Source organism: Fistularia commersonii, chromosome 13 (genome assembly GCF_037954325.1).
Source record: "Fistularia commersonii isolate RoL2024-O1a breed Wild chromosome 13, RoL_Fcom_v1.0, whole genome shotgun sequence".
NCBI classification, from domain to species: domain Eukaryota; kingdom Metazoa; phylum Chordata; class Actinopteri; order Syngnathiformes; family Fistulariidae; genus Fistularia; species Fistularia commersonii.
This window is the reverse complement of record NC_141296.1, coordinates 10,145,420-10,164,848: the sequence shown is the minus strand read 5'-3', so window position 1 is coordinate 10,164,848 and position 19,429 is coordinate 10,145,420. Positions and strand designations below refer to the sequence as shown.

General features: G+C 36.5%; 1 protein-coding gene across 1 annotated transcript in view; it reads left to right on the top strand.

Annotated features, from left to right (window-relative positions):
* Nucleotides 1-19,429, top strand: part of slit3 (slit homolog 3 (Drosophila)) — a 222,396-nt gene that overhangs the window by 179,904 nt on the left and 23,063 nt on the right. The window contains exons 18-28 of the mRNA XM_086158069.1: nt 2,098-2,241; nt 4,397-4,560; nt 8,009-8,141; nt 10,270-10,338; nt 10,494-10,565; nt 11,080-11,151; nt 13,569-13,640; nt 14,110-14,192; nt 14,273-14,353; nt 15,250-15,374; nt 17,338-17,435. Coding sequence (XP_086014195.1) covers nt 2,098-2,241; nt 4,397-4,560; nt 8,009-8,141; nt 10,270-10,338; nt 10,494-10,565; nt 11,080-11,151; nt 13,569-13,640; nt 14,110-14,192; nt 14,273-14,353; nt 15,250-15,374; nt 17,338-17,435 — 1,113 coding nt within the window. The remainder of the gene's footprint in view (nt 1-2,097; nt 2,242-4,396; nt 4,561-8,008; nt 8,142-10,269; nt 10,339-10,493; nt 10,566-11,079; nt 11,152-13,568; nt 13,641-14,109; nt 14,193-14,272; nt 14,354-15,249; nt 15,375-17,337; nt 17,436-19,429) is intronic.

The following is a 19,429-nucleotide window of genomic DNA, read 5'->3' as shown; positions in this document are numbered from 1 at the left end:
GCAGTTGCTCAATGCTTATGTTAGACACCATAAAACTAACAACAACGTTGCTGTTTCACTCTATGCCACTGTCACTGTGCTGTAAATGTTGCACCAATACTTAGTACTTGTGATGTGTATGTGGGGCCCATGAAGAGCTCTCAGAATACTTAACTTGTGTTTCTCGCAAAATATAAATTATCATGGCCAGAGAGAACCTGTATTTGTTCTTGCTATTTCAAGCAAATGCACAAATCTCTCGCTTATTGCAGAAAATGTTGAGGTCTTTAGTGCTGCATCTAAAACCACACCGGGATGAGTAGTGTCTTGATACTAAAAAATTAATGTTTCTAATCAATTTCAACCACATCGTACAAGTTAACATGCAAATTAAAATGAAAATAACAGAGTCAATTTTCTGCTTGAAAATTATTGAAATGCTGCTGCTGACTTTCTTAGCTTTTCTTTTCAGCGAGGAAAATGAAAAAGCCCAAAACAACTTTAAAAGGTGGCTGCTCACTAATCTTAAAATGAAAGGTACCGAGAGATTGTCTCTGCCCTTCTAATTTAGGTACCTTCCATAAACAGGCCACCATCCAATTAGAGGTTACAGGATAGTGACGGGAATCTTGAGCTAAGCTAATTTTGTCTGTGTATGTGCTGTAGTTAATGCGATCATGTATACATATGCAAGCTAATGACCCTCTAATAGCATCATGGCAGTCTCTGTCTTATGTTAAAAGGCTCCATGCTCCAATAATAGCCTGGCTAACTAGGTTAGCCCATCCCAGAGATTGCTAATGCTAACTAACTCAGTTACTATGGTCCCGCATGACTGTATTACAAAGCCTAATGTTGTGTGACAGACAATGGCATGGGTTCCTCAAGGGATATATTCTAGTTTACCCTTTATCTGTCCATGACATTCTCTTTTATGTATTTCTTTATTTTCTTATTCACTTCTTTTTGGTGTTTTTAGTTTGTCTGGATGTTGTATTTTCTCAAAATAAGCAGTGTTCACAGTCTAACAGTGTCTGTATATCTCAAGGCAACTTAACGCTGTTAAGAATCCTAGTTTCAGTTTGTTTCCTGGTTTTTCGAAAATGACCTTTTTGGAGTAAATATGAGACGTTATTGGAGTGCATATACCAGTAGCACAAATTATGTTTCTGTTCCTTGATTATCCAAGACTGAGAACAATGATATTTGTTATGTCCTAGCAATTTTTCATTCAAAAGGAATCTGATTTTTGATTGTCAAGTACTTTTTGTATGCAAAGTGATTTTCACTATTTCATCATTTTAAATTTGTCTTTGATCATTATACATAGACATTTTTTTAACTGAAGATATGAACTTGTAGTTTATTTTGAACCAGTCATGTCACGAATAAGTAATTAATAAGTACTGTAAATATTGTGCTTTTCTTCAAGTCTTGAGATGCCCAGCCCACATGGGCTAACTCAAAGACACTTGATAAGATAAGATAAGATAAGATAAGATAAGATAAGATAAGATAAGATAAGATAAGATAAACTTCATTGATCCCCATAGGAGAAATTCATCTGTCATAGCAGCATAAGTTATGTCAAATAAAAAGAGTGAAATACAATGAGTAATATAAATAGAGAGAAAGATAGCAAGACATCCATGAATAAATAACAACACTTAATTGCAAATTGAGTGCCTAAGAACAAGTGCCAATCATTAAATATCAGACTAGTTCAAATAAATATAGGATCAGTTCTGCTGCTTTGTGCTAGTTTTTTGATATAGCATTAGCACATACTAAATAAGATAAAAGCCCTGAACACTTCTATACTCCTGGTTAGCTCTTACTTCAAACTGTGTAATGCAAAATATTTTCTTGGTAAACAGAGTCAAGTTATTCACTTGTTCTAGAAAACAAATTCATCAGCCAAGATACATTATTTCCAAAAATGAGCAGAGCCATGTATAAGAATTAAGTCAGCTTATTATATTTTCTTAATTGGGGCGTTGAAATTGTATCATGGAGGGAGTTGGAAAATCATGAAATATTGGAAGCATGTGAGCTGTTGGTTTTTAGAAAAAAATTATTGAAAAGACTTGTGTTAATATAATTGTATTGTATTTCCAGAATGCTGAGGAGCAACCAGATAACCTGTATTGACAACACGACATTTACTGGCTTGAGCTCAGTGCGTCTGCTCTCACTGTATGACAACAGGATTGCCAGCATTGCCCCGGGAGCCTTCTCTACACTTCACTCTCTGTCCACCATGTGAGTTTTATTAGTCAGCCTTTTTATCAAATTTTATTTCTTTTAATCTTTCCATGTCATTATTCACTTACTTAGTCGCTCAATATATTGTATACTAAAATTTTACTCTTTAAATCTGGCCAAGTTTCCCCTTGAGATGTCTTGTATGCAACACACATATATACACGCATGCATATACACTGATACTGCCCATCATACATAACCCCTTATCCAGGGACAGTTGTCGTTGCAGAGAAATATATGTCACCATACAAACACACACAAAATTTGAAAGCTTGTCCTACATTTTTAAGGTATAAAAGCAGTCAAACAAGCATCCAGCCCCCACTATATACACACTACTGCATATGTAGTGACTGCTGGACAAGTGTGGATGACGTGGCCCATCCATCAGAGTTGTTGACGGTTGTGATTGCTTGGTAAATTTGTCTCCTGAAGAATGCTGGTGTTGGTGCGCCTGTCTTCACAGTTAATCCTCCACAGACCTCTTTGCTTGATTAATTCCAAGGCTTTTAATTGTCTGCTGTAGTTGGTTCATGATTCTGCTTCATACAGGAAGGCCGGTAGAATCATAGCTTTGCAGACCAAACCCTTTTTCGAGCCTTCAGGTCTCAGTTGCCAAACACTGTTGTTCTGAGTTTGGGCCCCGCTGGCACAACTTGATGGTTGGCAAAGATGATGGTTTACCTCAGAGTCTATTTCGACTATTTCAAATAAAAAATGATTATTAAGCATAAAATGAATCATGAATATATTGGTAGACCAATGCTGGAATTGGAGCTGCCAGGCAGGAAGTCTAAAAGAAGACCAAACAGATTTATGGACGTAGTGAGAGAGGATATGAAGGTAGTTGGTGTGAGAGGTGGATACAAAGAATAGGGTTAGATGAAGAAGTTTGATTCGCTGTGGCGATCCCTGAAGGGAAAAGCCAAAAGGAGAAGAAGAGGAAAATTAAGCACAAACTGAAACTACCATGACACACGTAAATTACACACGTCACACATGACGTGTGTAATTTAACACGAGCCATGACACATCTTTTTTATCCTTGTTGGTCTTGGCTCACTCGCATCCTGCCTATTTTTGTTTATTTATTTTATTCTTGTCACTGCTATTGTCACTCTGTTTCCTTTGTTGTTTACGGTTGTTGTAGTTGTCCATTTTCACCCTTACTGTCTTTTTTTTCCATTCTGTTGTCCATTCTTATCCTTGATGTTGTTGTTGTTGTTCTCTTCGCTGTCTATTTATTTGTGGATTTTTTTTTTCTTTTGCTATTTTCTAACTGTCTTCTAATTGTCTCTCTATTTATACTTATATTCAGATTTATTGACACTTACAACTGTAACACTGCTGTGACTAAAGAATATCCCTCAATAAAGTTTATCTTATCTTATACATCAATAAAATATTACAATTTCACATTTTCATGACATAGAAATGTTTCATGTCGAAAGAAAGTCCCCTCCCATCCTCTCTACTAATGTTTTGCAGTCTGTATTTCTTGGTCCTCTCTTTGCTTCTTGCTCTGTTCTTTGATTCTGCTGTCTTTGTTCAATTTGCGGTTCATTTTCTTATATTACATACTTATCTATGGCATTCCGGGGATGAAGATTTATGCAGATATTTTATACTGAAATAGATTGAACTTGGTTTTGTTCAGCAGAAAATAAAATAATTTAAAATTCTAGAAGATTATTTCAGTACTGAGTTGTGTTTCAAAATACTGCTGCAGTAAATGAACCGGTCATCCCATCTGTCACCCCAACCTTCAGGTTAAATATTGCTCAAAATAAATAATTCATGAAGAGTAACAAAAACAACAGGATGCAATGAGAAATAATCTAAAATGGATAAGACAAAAGATAACCTTTCTTCTTTTCTTTCTGTTTCATGGTTTCTCTCAATCTGTCACATTCTGTCTAATTCCGTGTACGTCATTTACTTTCCCAAATAAATAAAAAGTATCTGATAACCTTTTCTCTTTGCCTCTCTTTTGTTCTCTTTATCCCCAGTCTTTGACATCCATCTAAATGTATTCAAGCTATTTTTCGACTGACCAAAGCCTTTCAGTGTTTGGATTTTCTCTATGTGACATGATGGATAGCCAAATATTCAATTATTATTGTTTAGCTGTCTACCTGTTTCCTGTCCATAGCAACCTCTTGTCCAACCCTTATGTGTGTGACTGTCACCTGGCCTGGCTGGGTCAGTGGCTAAAGAAGACCAGGGTGGTCAGTGGTAACCCTCGCTGTCAAAAACCAGCCTTCCTGAAAGAGATCCCCATCCAAGATGTGGCAGCCCTCGACTTTACATGCGACAGTAAGCTTCTCACTGTTTTGACATTTGATTAACACACCCGCCTTTTGCTCTGTGATAGCATGTTTTAGTTTAACTTCTATTCATTTGACTGAGTAATACACTGTATCGTACTCAATAAACAAGATGGAGGAAAGGAAATCAAAAAGTCAACCTTCATGTGTCAAGTGAGATTAGGACGAAAGTCATGTTAATAAAGCTAAATTAAATGTGTCTTTTCATTATGTTAACTCAGTCAGATAATTGAATATATCCATTGTTTAGCAAGACACACCATTCAGAGGAAATTAAAGACGGAAATTTGTTTTACTTGTCAATATAATGCCTGATATGCTGTTGCTTGTGAGCAACACTTTCTTGAAACATGAGGCTTCAGCTATGATACAGAAGCATTTTAGAGACCTCTATTGATATTGATTATCTGGTTCTACAGGTATTCCTATTGATATATAAACCAGTGTTGAGCATGTTAATGGTTCATGTCAATAACTAGCAGGTCATAACTTTAGCAAAGATATTTGCAAGTTGGAATCACCTGCTACTCCAGTAAAAACAAACTGCAGCCAAGCCAGCAGACCCAGGTAGATTGAGACATGCTCAGCAAGAACAAATTTTCCGTAACACTTAACATTTTCTTGCAACCGCACTGTAACCATTTGGTACAAAATTATTTAAGTCATTTTTATGGGCTCGCTTGACAGAGGAAACTCTCTGATGCTTGCAGGATGTAATGTTGAGTTTTGTGTGCGACACAAAACCCAAAACACAGTTTGCTATGGTGTACCTGTACATCTGTGAGCAAATAGTGATGGTTTTGATTAATGTATAGTCAGATCTGTATTCATCCTAACTATAATAATACACACCATTGTCTTAAATTAGAAAATGATAATTTTGAGTATCTGAATAACCTGTTTATTACCGCTTTTTCTTCAAAGTTTTAGCGATATTATGCTGGCATACGGACAAAAAAAGCTTTTTCCAGGGGATAAAAAATTTTAAAAAATGCTAAACTGAGCACCTCAAGGGTGAAAATTTACATTCCTCATCCACACATAAACAGAAATACACATTCAAACAAGGTCTCTATGTTTGGTCTATTTATAGTTGTGAAAAATGTCTATTTAGTTGTCTAGAGACTGCCAGGGCAAGGTAAAATTAATTGAATTTGTGAGAAGATCTTTAGATATTAGTTCAATCAGCCAACTGTCAAGTGAGTCAGCCGACAGCAATACCTCCCTGTTGACTCACAAGCTACACACAGGCTACGCAAAGACATGTCATTCAATCCATATTCAGGCACAGAACACAATTTGAAAGTGCAGAGAGAATAACTAAATAGTCACAGGATGAACAGTTTAATGCACATGGAAAATTGGGGAGTGGTTTTGCAACCCCAAATTGTGCGTGAAAACTGTTCAATGCACCTGTAAGTTGATTTTCACAATAACATTATGGTCTTGTTTACCAATGAAGACCATTATACCATTCATTTATATTTTGTGTTTTTCATTCAGAACCTGTTGGCTATGGGTAAAACGCTTTCGAATGTTTTAACAAGGAATAATTCAAGTCCCTTCACCAATTAGTCCTCTCTTGCAAGTCATTATGTATAACTGAGGTTGAAGAACGGTATGGTTTCACAGCTGTACATCATAAGACATATTTCAAAATTAAGTCTGACTTTTAGTCTTAAAATTCTCCTCAAAATTAACAGTATGTTAACGAATCCCAGCTTGACTTGAGTTTGTAGAAATGTGACTAATATCATCCCCTGTGGATTACATTTTAATCCTGCTTGGTTCTGTTATTGTTGTTGCTGTGCTACTCCTTAGACATTTGGTCAACTCATTTAACTATGAGACATACCAAGCATGTTAGCAAAATGTTAAGAGTCAAGAATCAATGAATGATCAAGCTTTTTAATTGTCATTGTGAGGCACAATGAAATGTTGCAGTGAGTTTAAATTAAATATTGACATTAGCAGGGGTATTTCTGTTTTTTCCCAAATGGTAGTTTTGCAAATGAAAATAAGTCATGATATGTCATTAGCTGATTGTTTTGTATTCTTCGGTCATCCTGTTGTTACAGGTGTGACGAACATAAAAAGTTCAAACCTGCATCTAATTATTATTAATGTAATTATTATATATATATATATATATATATATATATATATATATATATATATACATTCATAACATGTGTTCACAGTTATACTGAACTGCCTCAAACTTGTTTTGTTTTTAAGCTTCTTGAAAATGGTTCCTTTGTGTGAATTCCTTTTTTTGGTTGCCGTATGTTGGTTTATTGTTTTTGTTTTCATTCTGGGTGTTTTAAGCTACTCAAATGTGTTGTTCGTTGAGCTGATAATCACACTGTATTGTATTGTGATTGCATTTGGATGTTTGCTCTGCCAGACCTCCCTCCGAGCTTCCTCCAGTTTTTCTTCAAGTGGAAACTGATGTTGGCAGAAACAGTTTCCACAAACACATTGGGCTTTTCAGCAGTTTCTCGAAAGAAAAGAATGACAATTTGAAAGGTTTCAACAGCCATGATGACGTAATATACAACTTTCTTGGTGAAATATTGTCCAACATATGACAGCTGCTTGTTAGTCATCTCCAATGGGGGCACTGGTGGGAAATGAATATATTTGGCAGCTGTCTTTTCTGTTTCTCTTTTCACTTTAGTCTATGATCGCTTTCTGATATATTTAAACTCCAAACAAATCTTGATTTTTCTTTGATCCGTTGCATTTAGCTTACTCTGCTTTGCATTCTATAGGAAGGGTTGACTTTTTAGTGTTAATTTATTTTGCCATTCAAAGGCTAACAACAGTAATGATATTCTTGATAGATTTATGGCATTTTTTTTAGGTTTCACAGTTTTACATCAGGGCCATGTCACTTAAGCATATATTTTTATTTTTATTGTTTTACACTTCGCTAAATGCAAGTAGGCTTTGTACAGCAACAGGAAACATAATGCCAAAAAATGAGAGTAAAAATATCTCAGTTGAAGGACTTTCAGATCATGGTAGAAAAGAACCGTGCAAGAAAATAACTGCTGATGTTTCACATTTTGTTGAGCCATCCCATAAGCATCTGTTCACTGAATCATCTGAGGAATTTTAATATCACCATGACCCAACAAATGTTCCCAGGCCAGATGTTGAAGCATAGATGATTTTAGTGTCCTCTGGTCAGTGGCTATGGAATATAAAGTACTCTTTAAAAGTGCTGAGCACAGTGTTGATAATTTAATTGCTGCATTTACGCTGGAGTATTTTCGTCTTTCTCTCAATCTCTTTATCCTCTCTTCACTCCATTCTACCTGTGGTGCCCCTCTCTGTTCTCATTGTCCTGTCATTGTTTCTCTTTTTATTTCCCTTGTTTCTGCAAATGCGTCTCTCTCTGAAACAATCTGTAATGTCTGCTCTCTCCTCAGGTGCCGAGGATAATGGTTGTCTTCCTGCGTCTGGTTGTCCTGATGTCTGCACATGCTCAGACAGTGTAGTGAGATGCAGCAACAGAGGGCTGCACTCTCTGCCCAAGGGCATTCCCAAGGACACCACTGAGCTGTGAGTCGTGTGCCCAGACATACACACACACAGACACATGCAAGCAATCATACCCACAAAAATGAGTGAATATATCCACCATCTTCAATATCAAACAGTTGTTTTTTGTTCAATTTCTAGTTGTTTTGTTTTTGTTTTGTTTTTCTTGACAAACATGCTTAGTAGACATACACTTACACAGCAATGTAGCAATCTTGCAGAAGATACTGCATTCTGTGTGTGTGTGTGTGTGCGCGCGCGTGCGTGCGTGCATGCGTGTGTGTGTGTGTGCGCGCGTGCATGCATGCTCATGCGTGCATGCATGCATGTGTGCATGAATGCAGGGGGAGAGGGGTTTCCCTGCCAGTTGGCTCTACCAACAAATACTGTGAAATCTGTGAAATACTGTGTTATGCTGTATTTTGCCAACCAGTAAAAACCAGAAACCTGGCCAAAAGTTACTGACACCTAAACTAGATCCCAGAAACTGTCCATGAATTATTTTTGTAAAAATATCTTTAAATTGCTTTGCAAAAAAATCAGGCTTTTAAGATTGTAATGCCAACGATAGTACTAAAGAAGCCAAGGTAAAGTTTAAGTGCAAAAGCTTTGCCAGAGGTGAGATTTCCTTTTTTCTTCTTTTCCCCATTATAATACTATGATTTCCTTCTGACACAGAAAAAGATCAGACTCATGGAGAAAAACAAACAGACACTTAAAATATATTATATTATAATATTTATACTGTTTTTATGCTTGATGATCATCATTTCAGAGCAATGAGGAACCTTTGTAGGAGTAATAAAAGAACATCTGAAATCATTCCTGATATGAAATTTTGTAACATAAGTGCAGAGCAGTGACAATAAAAATGAGATCTTTAAAAAAATAATAATGGACAAAATCTCACTATTGAGGGCAGATTAGAACGTGTGCAAACACTTAGACATGGACACTGAACAATACAAACTCTCTCGGTATAATATAGGTCTGCTCTTACAGGGTCAATAGCAGTGATTAGGTATCGATCACTCTGAAGAAGACACTCCATCATAATGTCCACATGACCTATTTATGACCTGAGAGAAAGAGAGGTACCAATGGTTTGATAAATGTGTTTTTTTTTATATGTTCATCTCTGTGTATGCATGTTTACCTTGTTTCCAACGGAGATTTGAACAGAGATATCAATGTACTGTATTTTGTTGTGGTTAGAGCATACAAGCAAGTGTTCCATAGTAATTAACAGTATAAATTGTAAAATGAAGTTAAACAACTTACTTTTATTGGTTTGATAATGACATGAGAAAAAGAGGGAAATAAAATGGCACCCATGTAAAATGTAATGTCCACATTGGGAAAATGGAGAGAACAAACATCTGACTTTGGTTCAAGGCACCACAATTGAAGTTTGTTTTGTTTTGTTTTTTTGTTATTTTGCAGTGCGAATTTCAAATTATTGTAATATGACAAAAAAGGTGACCTTAAAGAAGTGATAACCTGAGTTCAAGCCACAAGAATTTCTACATCCCAGCTGTTTTCATGTCTTAACTCAACCAGCCCTCAATTATACTGCTGACACATTGTCAAAACTTCCACTTTGCAGAGTCTTGATTGAAAGTGTCTTGTCGCATTTGAGAATGTGATGATTTATCAACGGTAATTTAGATAATTTGGACCTTGAACGCTCTCAGGCACATGGATTTTCTTCCTTTTCTCATTGTTGTAATAACCAGATGATAATGGTGAGTCAATGCACCAATTGCCCATGAAGCATTTGGACCTTTAAGTTGGGCAGCTACAGCATGTGATGTCTTTTCCTATCTTTATTATCTATCCTTTGAATTTATAAGAATAATTGTTGGTGTACCACAGCTTGTAACAAGTTTTGATTGTGTTAATAGTAATGGAGTAGGTTACTAATGGGTAAATTAATCACCCTCCTTGTATGTGTCTGAACTGTGACCAAACACATAATCACCAAAATAGAATAGCTACAAAACCCATATGTGTGCTCTTTCAAAGTGGTAAAGCTGGCAAGAGCAACAGACTTTATGTTTTGAATGCGCGTTTGCTTGTGAGCATGCATGTGTGTGTCCTATATATACCCTACGCAGTATATTTAACAACAACTTCTCCTATCTTGCAGTTACCTAGAGGGTAATCTCTTGACATTTGTGCCAAAGGAGCTGGCAGCACTGAAGCATCTATCACTCGTGTACGTACAACTTATTATCTTGGATAGAAAACACTTATCCACATCTTGTGCACACCTGTGAAAAATACAGAAGTCATATATAAATTGCATACTGTTTATGAATGCATACTGTTTATTTGTTTTGTTTGAATTTATTATTTTGATTGTTTTCACAGAGACTTGAGCAACAACAGTGTCAGCACAGTAGCCCCTTACACTTTCAGCAACATGACTCAACTTGCCACACTGTAAATATCTGTCTGTTCATTTGTCTATAACTTCTGAAACAGAGATTGTAATTAAAACATTCAAGAAAGAAAGCTTTCACACTAAGCTGATAAATAAGCTTTAAAGTATGGCTTGAATCATGGATATAACTGCTATACAGAACTATGACATGACCGCTTTAAATACCAAATTTGAATCCTTAGAAGTTAACTTGTGACACCATTCTGCATGGCTGTTGTCAAGGAGAAATAATGTACGGTTATCCAAAGTTAATGGTATTGTCGTTTTTTAAGCCAATTACTCGCCGGAGGCTCATATAGAAGAAGTGGCCCGATTTGAATTAATTTACCAAGGCCACCAACACAGGCATAGTCAGAAATAAATTTTAAGAGTTCTAGAAAAAGCTTTCTTTCATACAACAGTTAAATTTTCCAAATATGTTGACTGTTCTCCACTTTTCCTTTTTATCTTTTTTTCCTTTCCGTTGTGTCTTTGTTAATCCATCTAGCCTACTTGATATTCTCTCCCCCACAGCATCCTGAGTTACAACCAGATTCGCTGCATCCCGGTCCATGCCTTCGATGGTCTCAAGTCCCTACGTCTGCTGTGAGTAGCAGGTTATGCCGCAGTGGATTCAATATTCAACACTCCCCTTTCCTAGTAATAGTTCTGAGCTAAATCAAAGTTTAATCAATCCCCTGGTGCCTTGCCAAGTGCCATGTTTAGATCCAGTCACAAAATGAGTCACCACCACCCAATCATTTGTTGTCCAGGGGTACTAAAGAGATAAATGTGACAATCTCTCATCTCTACTTTAATACTCCCTCTCTATCTGCATGCTATGCTGTCTCTTTTCCCTTGTGTCGATTTATTCTGTCTCTCGCTCTCCTCCATCCATCCTCTCCTCCATTTCTCCCTCTCTCTGACTGTCCGCCCAGTGTTGTGTTTGATGAATCGACCTTCAGCCTCTGTTTCTCTCGGTCATCCATCTGGTTGTCCACCCTCTGTCTCACAAAACAAAATACATTCACATTTTGCACCTGTATATGTCTCTCTGGCCAACTTCACAAATGCACCGATTTCATACCTGCAGCTTTGTTTTTTGTTGTTTTGTTTAATAATAAGACTTTCATTGAATGTTTATGCAATTGGATATTTTTTACTAGCAATATTACAAATATCTTTATTGAATGACTTGGGGTCTGAAAGAATATGGTTCCGCAGAGTGTGATAAATCAAATAATGACGAAATATTATTCCCACTATGAGCCACATGGTAATAGTGGCAATCAAACACAAAATTCGTCTAATCCTCGCAAAGGTATGACCCCCTTTGCCCATGGATCTTTGCCTCGAGTGTGGAAAAAATGCTGAAAAGATTAGGGGACGCCCTCAAAGAAGGATAGACAGATGTGCAACGGTTGCAGTTTCTACACAGGCGTTTCTAGAGATTTACAATAAAAGAAAGGGTAAACATTATTATTCTCAAATAATTCTCATGTGCAAATGTACATGTTCATAGAAGGAATAGAACCATTTCTTTTTGGTTTTGTTCAGAGGAATAAAAACTTTAAAACCATTATAACTTTCAGGAGGAAGTGTTTTTAGCTACAAAACACACGAAAAAAATCTATTGCTTTTCATTCATTCATACGCACTCTCAAATACAGTGAAGCTGCCATGGAATGTGCAATTAAGGCTTCAGCAATTTCAAAATCTGAGAATGCATGGAGTAGTCTGTAGGCCCAAAATTTTGGGACTGTAGAATTTTTTTCTTGGCTACTATTGTTTGTCACAATGTCAATGTTTCTCTGTCTAAGATGTCAACATTTTTCTGTGATTCCTCTTTGTATCGACTGCACCTCTTTCAGGGCTTTCACCTTGCAGAAGTTTTGAGATTGCTTTTTTTTTTTTATTCTTCCCTACTCTCTTCCTTTAATTTTACTTAATGTTGCCTTGGGGACTGGTCCCTCTCTGCCCCCACATAGCAACGGGTTGCCAGGCAGTCATCACTGTCACTTCCTTATTACCCACAACCCTCCCTGGGCTAGCCTTGTGCGGGGGCTATTAGACTACCATATATAGATGCTCAAACAAACACAGCGGTGCACACAAGCACAAAGTTTTCCACAAATATGAAGCGCACGAAAACTTCTAAGGGCAACATGCACACACACACATTGTGTGTTTAATCCCCTGGCTCTAATAAGATGTGAACTCACCCAGCAGACACAAGTCTTTGAATGGAAAACCCAAAAGTCACACTGCAGATTACTAGCCCTTGTAAACAGTCATAGTCTATGAATGCACATGTGCGCGCTCACACACACACACACACACACACACACACACACACACACACACACACACACACACACACACACACACACACACACATGAACATCAATCAAAAAGGAAAGGTATATGATCACACAAAGACACATCTCAACCAGCAGTTTATTTCTGTGACACATGAGCAGAGTCACAGTCTGAGGCAGTCTCTATCTTCCTCATAGATCAGCTCACATTTTACTGCCCAATAAAATGAAATGAAAATGAAAATAACCTTTCCTCTTAATTTCTGTTATTCTTTCATAAATATTTTATTGATTTCAAATTATACAAGGAGGTGATGTTGCATCTGCCACTGAAAAACAAAGTAGAAATCTAAATAATGTAGCATACAGCTGAGGGAAAATATGATGAGCTGTTATATATTAATATATGAGTAAGCTATTTCTACAGTTTTATTAAAATCTGGCATAACTGATACAAAATGAGATTCAGTGGGTTTGTTTAGATATCAGTAAAAAAATCAATTATTGTCCAAATACAGATGCAAATAAAGCATGAGTTTAACACTATATAGAGTACTGCTAAGATCATGATTCTAGAAAAGAAACAGAATTATGTTTGCCTTGATTACACCACAAAATTTATATTAAGTCAAAATTGCGCCTCTTTAATTTATAACAAGGTCAGTATGGTGTTTAACATTCATATACGCTCTTGCTCCTCTGCAGGACTCTCCATGGCAATGACCTTTCAACTATCCCAGAAGGAGCTTTCAGCCACCTCACCTCTTTGTCCCATCTGTACGTACAATTTCATGCTTACTTTCATTTCAATGCCATTTTTCATTGTCATGTGGATAGCTTGTTTGTTTTACTATGCAGTATTATTAAAGTTAGCACACTGAATTATTCTCCTCACTGAGGATGACAGTTTGTGTGATTTATGTAAATATAAAGAAAAAAAGAACGTATTACTTTTTCCTGCATTGATCCTATTAGGGTGAGTTAAGACAATTTATATTTCATGAAATGCAGATTTTAGACTTCATAAATATTTTGATCCCCTGAAAATAGAATATTTGTTTAATATCAATTCACTTAGGCTGTCTGCCTTTGCTTTGCAAAGCTTTGAATTTGACACTATTTTTCACCTATTTTGCCACCTTGATATTGTCCTGAAAATTGTGTTTTTAACTGGCTTTTTATTTTTGCATGACACAAATGATGAAATTATCTCTCCAGCTTTAAGTTTGTTGTATGTATTTTTTAGTGCTCTAGGTGCCAACCCCTTGTACTGTAATTGTGATCTCCGATGGCTTTCTCAGTGGGTGAAGGCTGGCTTTAAGGAGCCTGGTAAGATGACAAATCATGAGTGACACATTGTAAATGGTATTTGAGACTTATTTTGTTAATGAATAATAATATGTTTATAGGCATTGCGCGTTGTACTGGACCCCCAGACATGGCTGACAGACTGCTGCTCACCACACCGCTCAACAGATTTCAATGCAAAGGTAAAACATCAGCGCTTTCTGTCTTCCTATTATTTACGTACCTCTTCCTGGCAGCTCCCATATTCTTCTACTTACATATAGATTACTAACTTAAATAATACATTTAAAGGAACTTTTATCCTGACCTTAAAATAAAGTGATTAAAGATAGACAGTTCAACAGCCACTAGTCTTGTTTATTGAGTTAATTAACCTATTTTTGTGTATCTTCATATACATCGGTGTAGCTTTATTAAGAAAATAATTGCTAATTGCAAGGTTTCCTGTTTATGATTTATGAAGCAACATGTTTCTTAAAGTATTGTTGGCACATTAAAAACTAAAAGGACAGAGTTATTTTTCCAAATAATTAGAATGTCTCACCAAGATGTTTCAGATTGACAAAAAAACAATAAATGTTGGATTTTTTTTTTAACTTCTTTTAGTAATTGGCCTCAGGCATGCCCTGCATTTAGAGAACACACACACACATGCAAAGACACACACACACACAAAGAGTTGACCTCTCAGAAATTAAATCAGTGGGCAGAATTAAGCCAAATCACAAAGATGATTCTGATGGGTTGTGTAACCTGTTTTTCTAGATGAAAATAAAGTATCAACAAACAAAAGAAAATTCTTTTTGAGGTTATTGGCTGAGATCCTCCTTTTCTCTTGCTTCACCATGCATACCCCAAAGCAAATCACATTTATGGCTCCCTTTATCTTTTACTTCTTTGTAAAGCCTTTTAAACATACATCGTAAGAAAAGCAGTCTGAGGTGTCCTTAAATGAATAAGTACAATATATTCTTGTCTCTGCTGTTCCCCTTTGCTGTATTTCTGTCTTCGTATCTTTGTCCTTGTTACTATTATGTACTCTGTCTCATCTCTTTCTCTTTCTTATTGTCCATCTCAGGTCCAGTAGATATCACTCTCATGTCAAAGTGTGCCCCCTGCCTCGCAGCACCCTGCCAAAATAATGGCACTTGTGTCTCTGATTCCACTGGATCCTACCACTGCACCTGTCCATTTGGATTTAAAGTGAGTAAGAAAAAACAAAAACAGAAAATAGTTATGGTACTTGGCCAGCTGGGTTTTCTTCTAGGTATTTCAAAACTAAAAAAAAAAAAAACAATATCCAATTTTCAATTATGCATAAAATTTCTTTTTCTTTTTGTTTGGCCATGTTTTTATTGAGGTTGTGCTTGAGAAAAACAATGAAGGAAAGTCCTGTACAAATACTGCCAGAAATTAAGCATCAAGGAGGAATTAATTGTCAGTATTTGTCATCACGAACTTTGTAAAAGCTGATAACCATGCAGGCTAGGTGAGCAGATTTTTCTCTCTGACAAAGAAAATTGGAATTTCAATTGATGCTCTAGAAACAATAAATTCTTACCAATGCTGACACTCTGTGAGGAACACCACTATCACTGTCTCTGACAATCAGTTATAATAACTTGCTTGATCAAAACAGAAAGCAAATGATGTACAGGAAAAGCACTGAAATAGTTATTTAATTACATTCAATAAAACGTTGTTTTGAAAATATTTGTGCCATTCAGTGGTCTCTCTGGGAAAGCAATTCTATTTGTAGTAATGCTTTACTACCAAACAAAGCCTATCAAATAAGAAAGCGTAGCTTAATAGTTCCGTAATATTTAAAAATAACATGCATCTATTTGTATTAACCTTTTCTGTTTCATGAATCTGGCAGCATGTGTATTGGTATTCATGGATATCCTTGCTGCATAAAACTGATCCACAACCCTTTGTCAAATTGGTGCTGTTTGTAAAGACAAAGCTTGACATAAACTTCCAAAGAAACTGCATTCCCTCTCCGTCTTGCTCATCTCCTCACATACATTTTCTGACAACACCTTTCCCTGTTTTTGAGCTCTAAAGTGTTTCATTATTTCACAAAATGTAAAGTTATGCATATGTTATCAACTCCATCACTGAAACTCCAATGCAGATATATGAATCAAACACGAGCCTTTGGTCTAACCAGTATTTCTTATCTTAACTTCAGTCTTAGATAATATATTAACCTATCCAGCATTAATGTAAGGAGATGTTTAGAGATCTATCAGAGGTTTGTACATGTTGTCTGATGCTGTCATGCACGTGCATACACACAAACACCTCATAACCTTTGGGCTCCACAAAGCCTTAATGTAGTCTTTAATTACAACATCTCTTGCCAAGGTCACAGGCAGGGAAATGGGCTGCATGTGTGTTTTCCTTTCAGTGTCCTCTGGGATAATGTTAATTAAAATGAGTAAAAGGAATTAAACAATGAAGGTTGAGCAGAAAGAAGGTAGAGTGAAGAGCAAAAGGGAGTGAGCAGTACTGCAATGGCATTGGATTGCAGGAAATAGAGAGGCAAATTTATAGGAGAGGAAGGGAAAAGAGGGAGTAAAATGGGGGTGAAAGGGACAGAAGTTGTAAATGCTGTATTACAGTTGGCTAGAACACATCTTAAAGAAAACAAGAACTGAAAAGAAGGGAAGAAAACAAACATGAAGGGATGGAACAAACGAGGGAAAGGAAATAATGAAGATGGATGAAGAGGGAAAACAAGAGTAAATGTCCTCATTTAAGCTTTGATCAGAGGAAGTGGGCATGTTCACAGCCAAAGATTCAGTGGTTTGAAATTTAAGCTACCAAAGAGGCAGTGTTTGTTTAGGTGCAGGACTTCAAAATGCCAAAGAGTGCCAAAAGGCTAGCTGAGTTTTATGTGTGTGTAACCCCTACCTACATTATTAACTTGTATGTATATTTGTGCATAAAAAAGTTTTTCTTTATTATTTCTGACCCTTTATGACAACAAAATTGTACAATATTGAAATTGCAATTTGAGACTGTTTAGAATATTTGTTAGGGAATCGTTTTAGAAAAAAAAAAAGATTTGGCAGTACTGTGATGGCAATCTCTGCATCTGAGGTATTTTCACTGAAGGTTTCCTTTCATTTTTCTGGTCTTTTTCTGCTTTCATTCACAGGGTCAGAACTGTGAAACACCCATCAATGCCTGCGTTAGTTTCCCCTGCTCGAATGGAGGAACTTGCCATCTCCAGCCTGGTCAAGAGGACCTCTTCAGGTGCATAAATTGAACATCTTAATATGTTGGATTTCTTCTAAAATTTTTTGTGCTAACAAGCTCAATATTATGTATATATATCATTCTATATCATATTTGGAATACCTACTCAATATTTTTTATTTTCAAATTTCTTAGTATGCTAACCAGCATGGTTAAGGTGATTCCTGTTTTTTTTCGGGCATTTCAGCCCACTGACAAAAGAAGTATGTGCCCCCCTGCTAAATAATCCGTCCATTTGGATGCAGAGTGAAGAGCTGTCACGGCAGCTGTGCAAGCTCAGTGTGAGCCGGGCATCTCCCACTTCATATAAATGGTTATTTTCTTCTTTGGGCTGAGTATTTTTTCTATATGTTTTGTAAAATCTCATCATTGGTGGGGAATCATATGTTTGGAATTTCATGCTGCATGAAGAATATTGAAAAAAAAATAGATAAGTCATTTCAGGTAAGACCTTTCCAACAAAGGTTATGGCTCAAATCCTGTTGCTTCATACTCTTGCTACCTCTGGGTGTGGAGACATTTTCAAACCTCAACCGGTTTTCTAAATTGAAAGGAAAATTAACTTTACTTTGCCGCTAGACGTATACAGCATGTAAGCCTCACTGAACAAGGCATTACTCCAGATAACAACTTACTTTGGCCTTATAATGTGTTTTCCTGCCTGTGTGTTGCAGTAGGGGGTTAGACAGGAAGGAAGGAGGAGGAACCCCCACTTGGGCTGCTCATTAAATTTGTGTGCTCTATTTGACCTCCTAACTACTCAAACAAAATTCTTTAAATGTCTGTCCCAGTCCACATCTGTGTTTCTCAGACTGCTGTGCATAAATCTTTTGGGCCATTTTCTAAAACGTGGTATTGTTTTTGTTTTACACAAAATCAATCCACTTTTACTGGTACTGACAGAACCATTAAGAAGTTGAAACACTCGAATTAAGCATCAGTGGACCACATGTATATTAAAAAAAGCAGAGTTAGAGGAATGATGAGAGATCCATCCCACTTTGGATAGAAAAAATTGTCCAGTGAATGGATTCTGATGTTTTGCAGTCATTTGTGTCATTTCAAAAGGCAGAAATTCAAATAGTTCGAAGAGAAATAATTGATTATTATTAAACTGTATCCAAAACAATGCCTATGACAGACATCCACATTTGTGTCATTCCAGGAAAAAAAATAATCAGGACATTAGTCCTTTAATTCTCTCCTTTGCCTTCATGCAGTTTTACCTGTTCAGATGGCTGCCCAGATTGCATTTGACTCCTGTATACAGACTAGCACTTTGGCCAGATGTTGTGGGTCATGAGTCACTCAGTGGCAGTTGTCAAGGGAATAGTGTGCAGGGCATTAGCTTAGCCTCATCAGCTCCCTCAGAACTGATCTAAGGATTAAGAGAGGCAGTTCATAAATCTGAGACCTGTTTATTACAACTGTAGCCATCATTATTCGAAGTAGTATTATGAATTATCTTTGAGAGAGCAGGATGGGGGGTCATTTGGCCATTGAGTTCATTGAGTAACTTTGGTTAAAAAATAAATACTAAATAAAACATGGTTTTAAAAAGTGCTTTATGAATGAACAAGACACTAAGTCACAAAATGCTCTATTTTAATGTCCATTTAAACCCTGTGACTGATATTTTTGGGCAATAAAGAATTGACTGTAAAGACATACATTTTAACCACAGAGCCTCATACCCAAAGCGATCTAAAGGCACACAAATTGGCCGTAAATTTGAGTTTCATAAGCATTCGAATATGGTCTGCATGTGTGCCTTTGACCAACAGGATGAAAGGGTTTTATTTTTACCAGAATTTATGACAAATATCAACTTAGATTGGGACAATTGTCACAAACATCTTTGTGAGGTTTGTTCTCTCTGGTGCCTTAACAAGGCCTTTGCCCTCTCCATCCAGCCTTTAACTTCCCATGCAGTAATGATATTAGGTGATGATATAGGTAATATTAGGTAATGATATAGTAATGATATTATA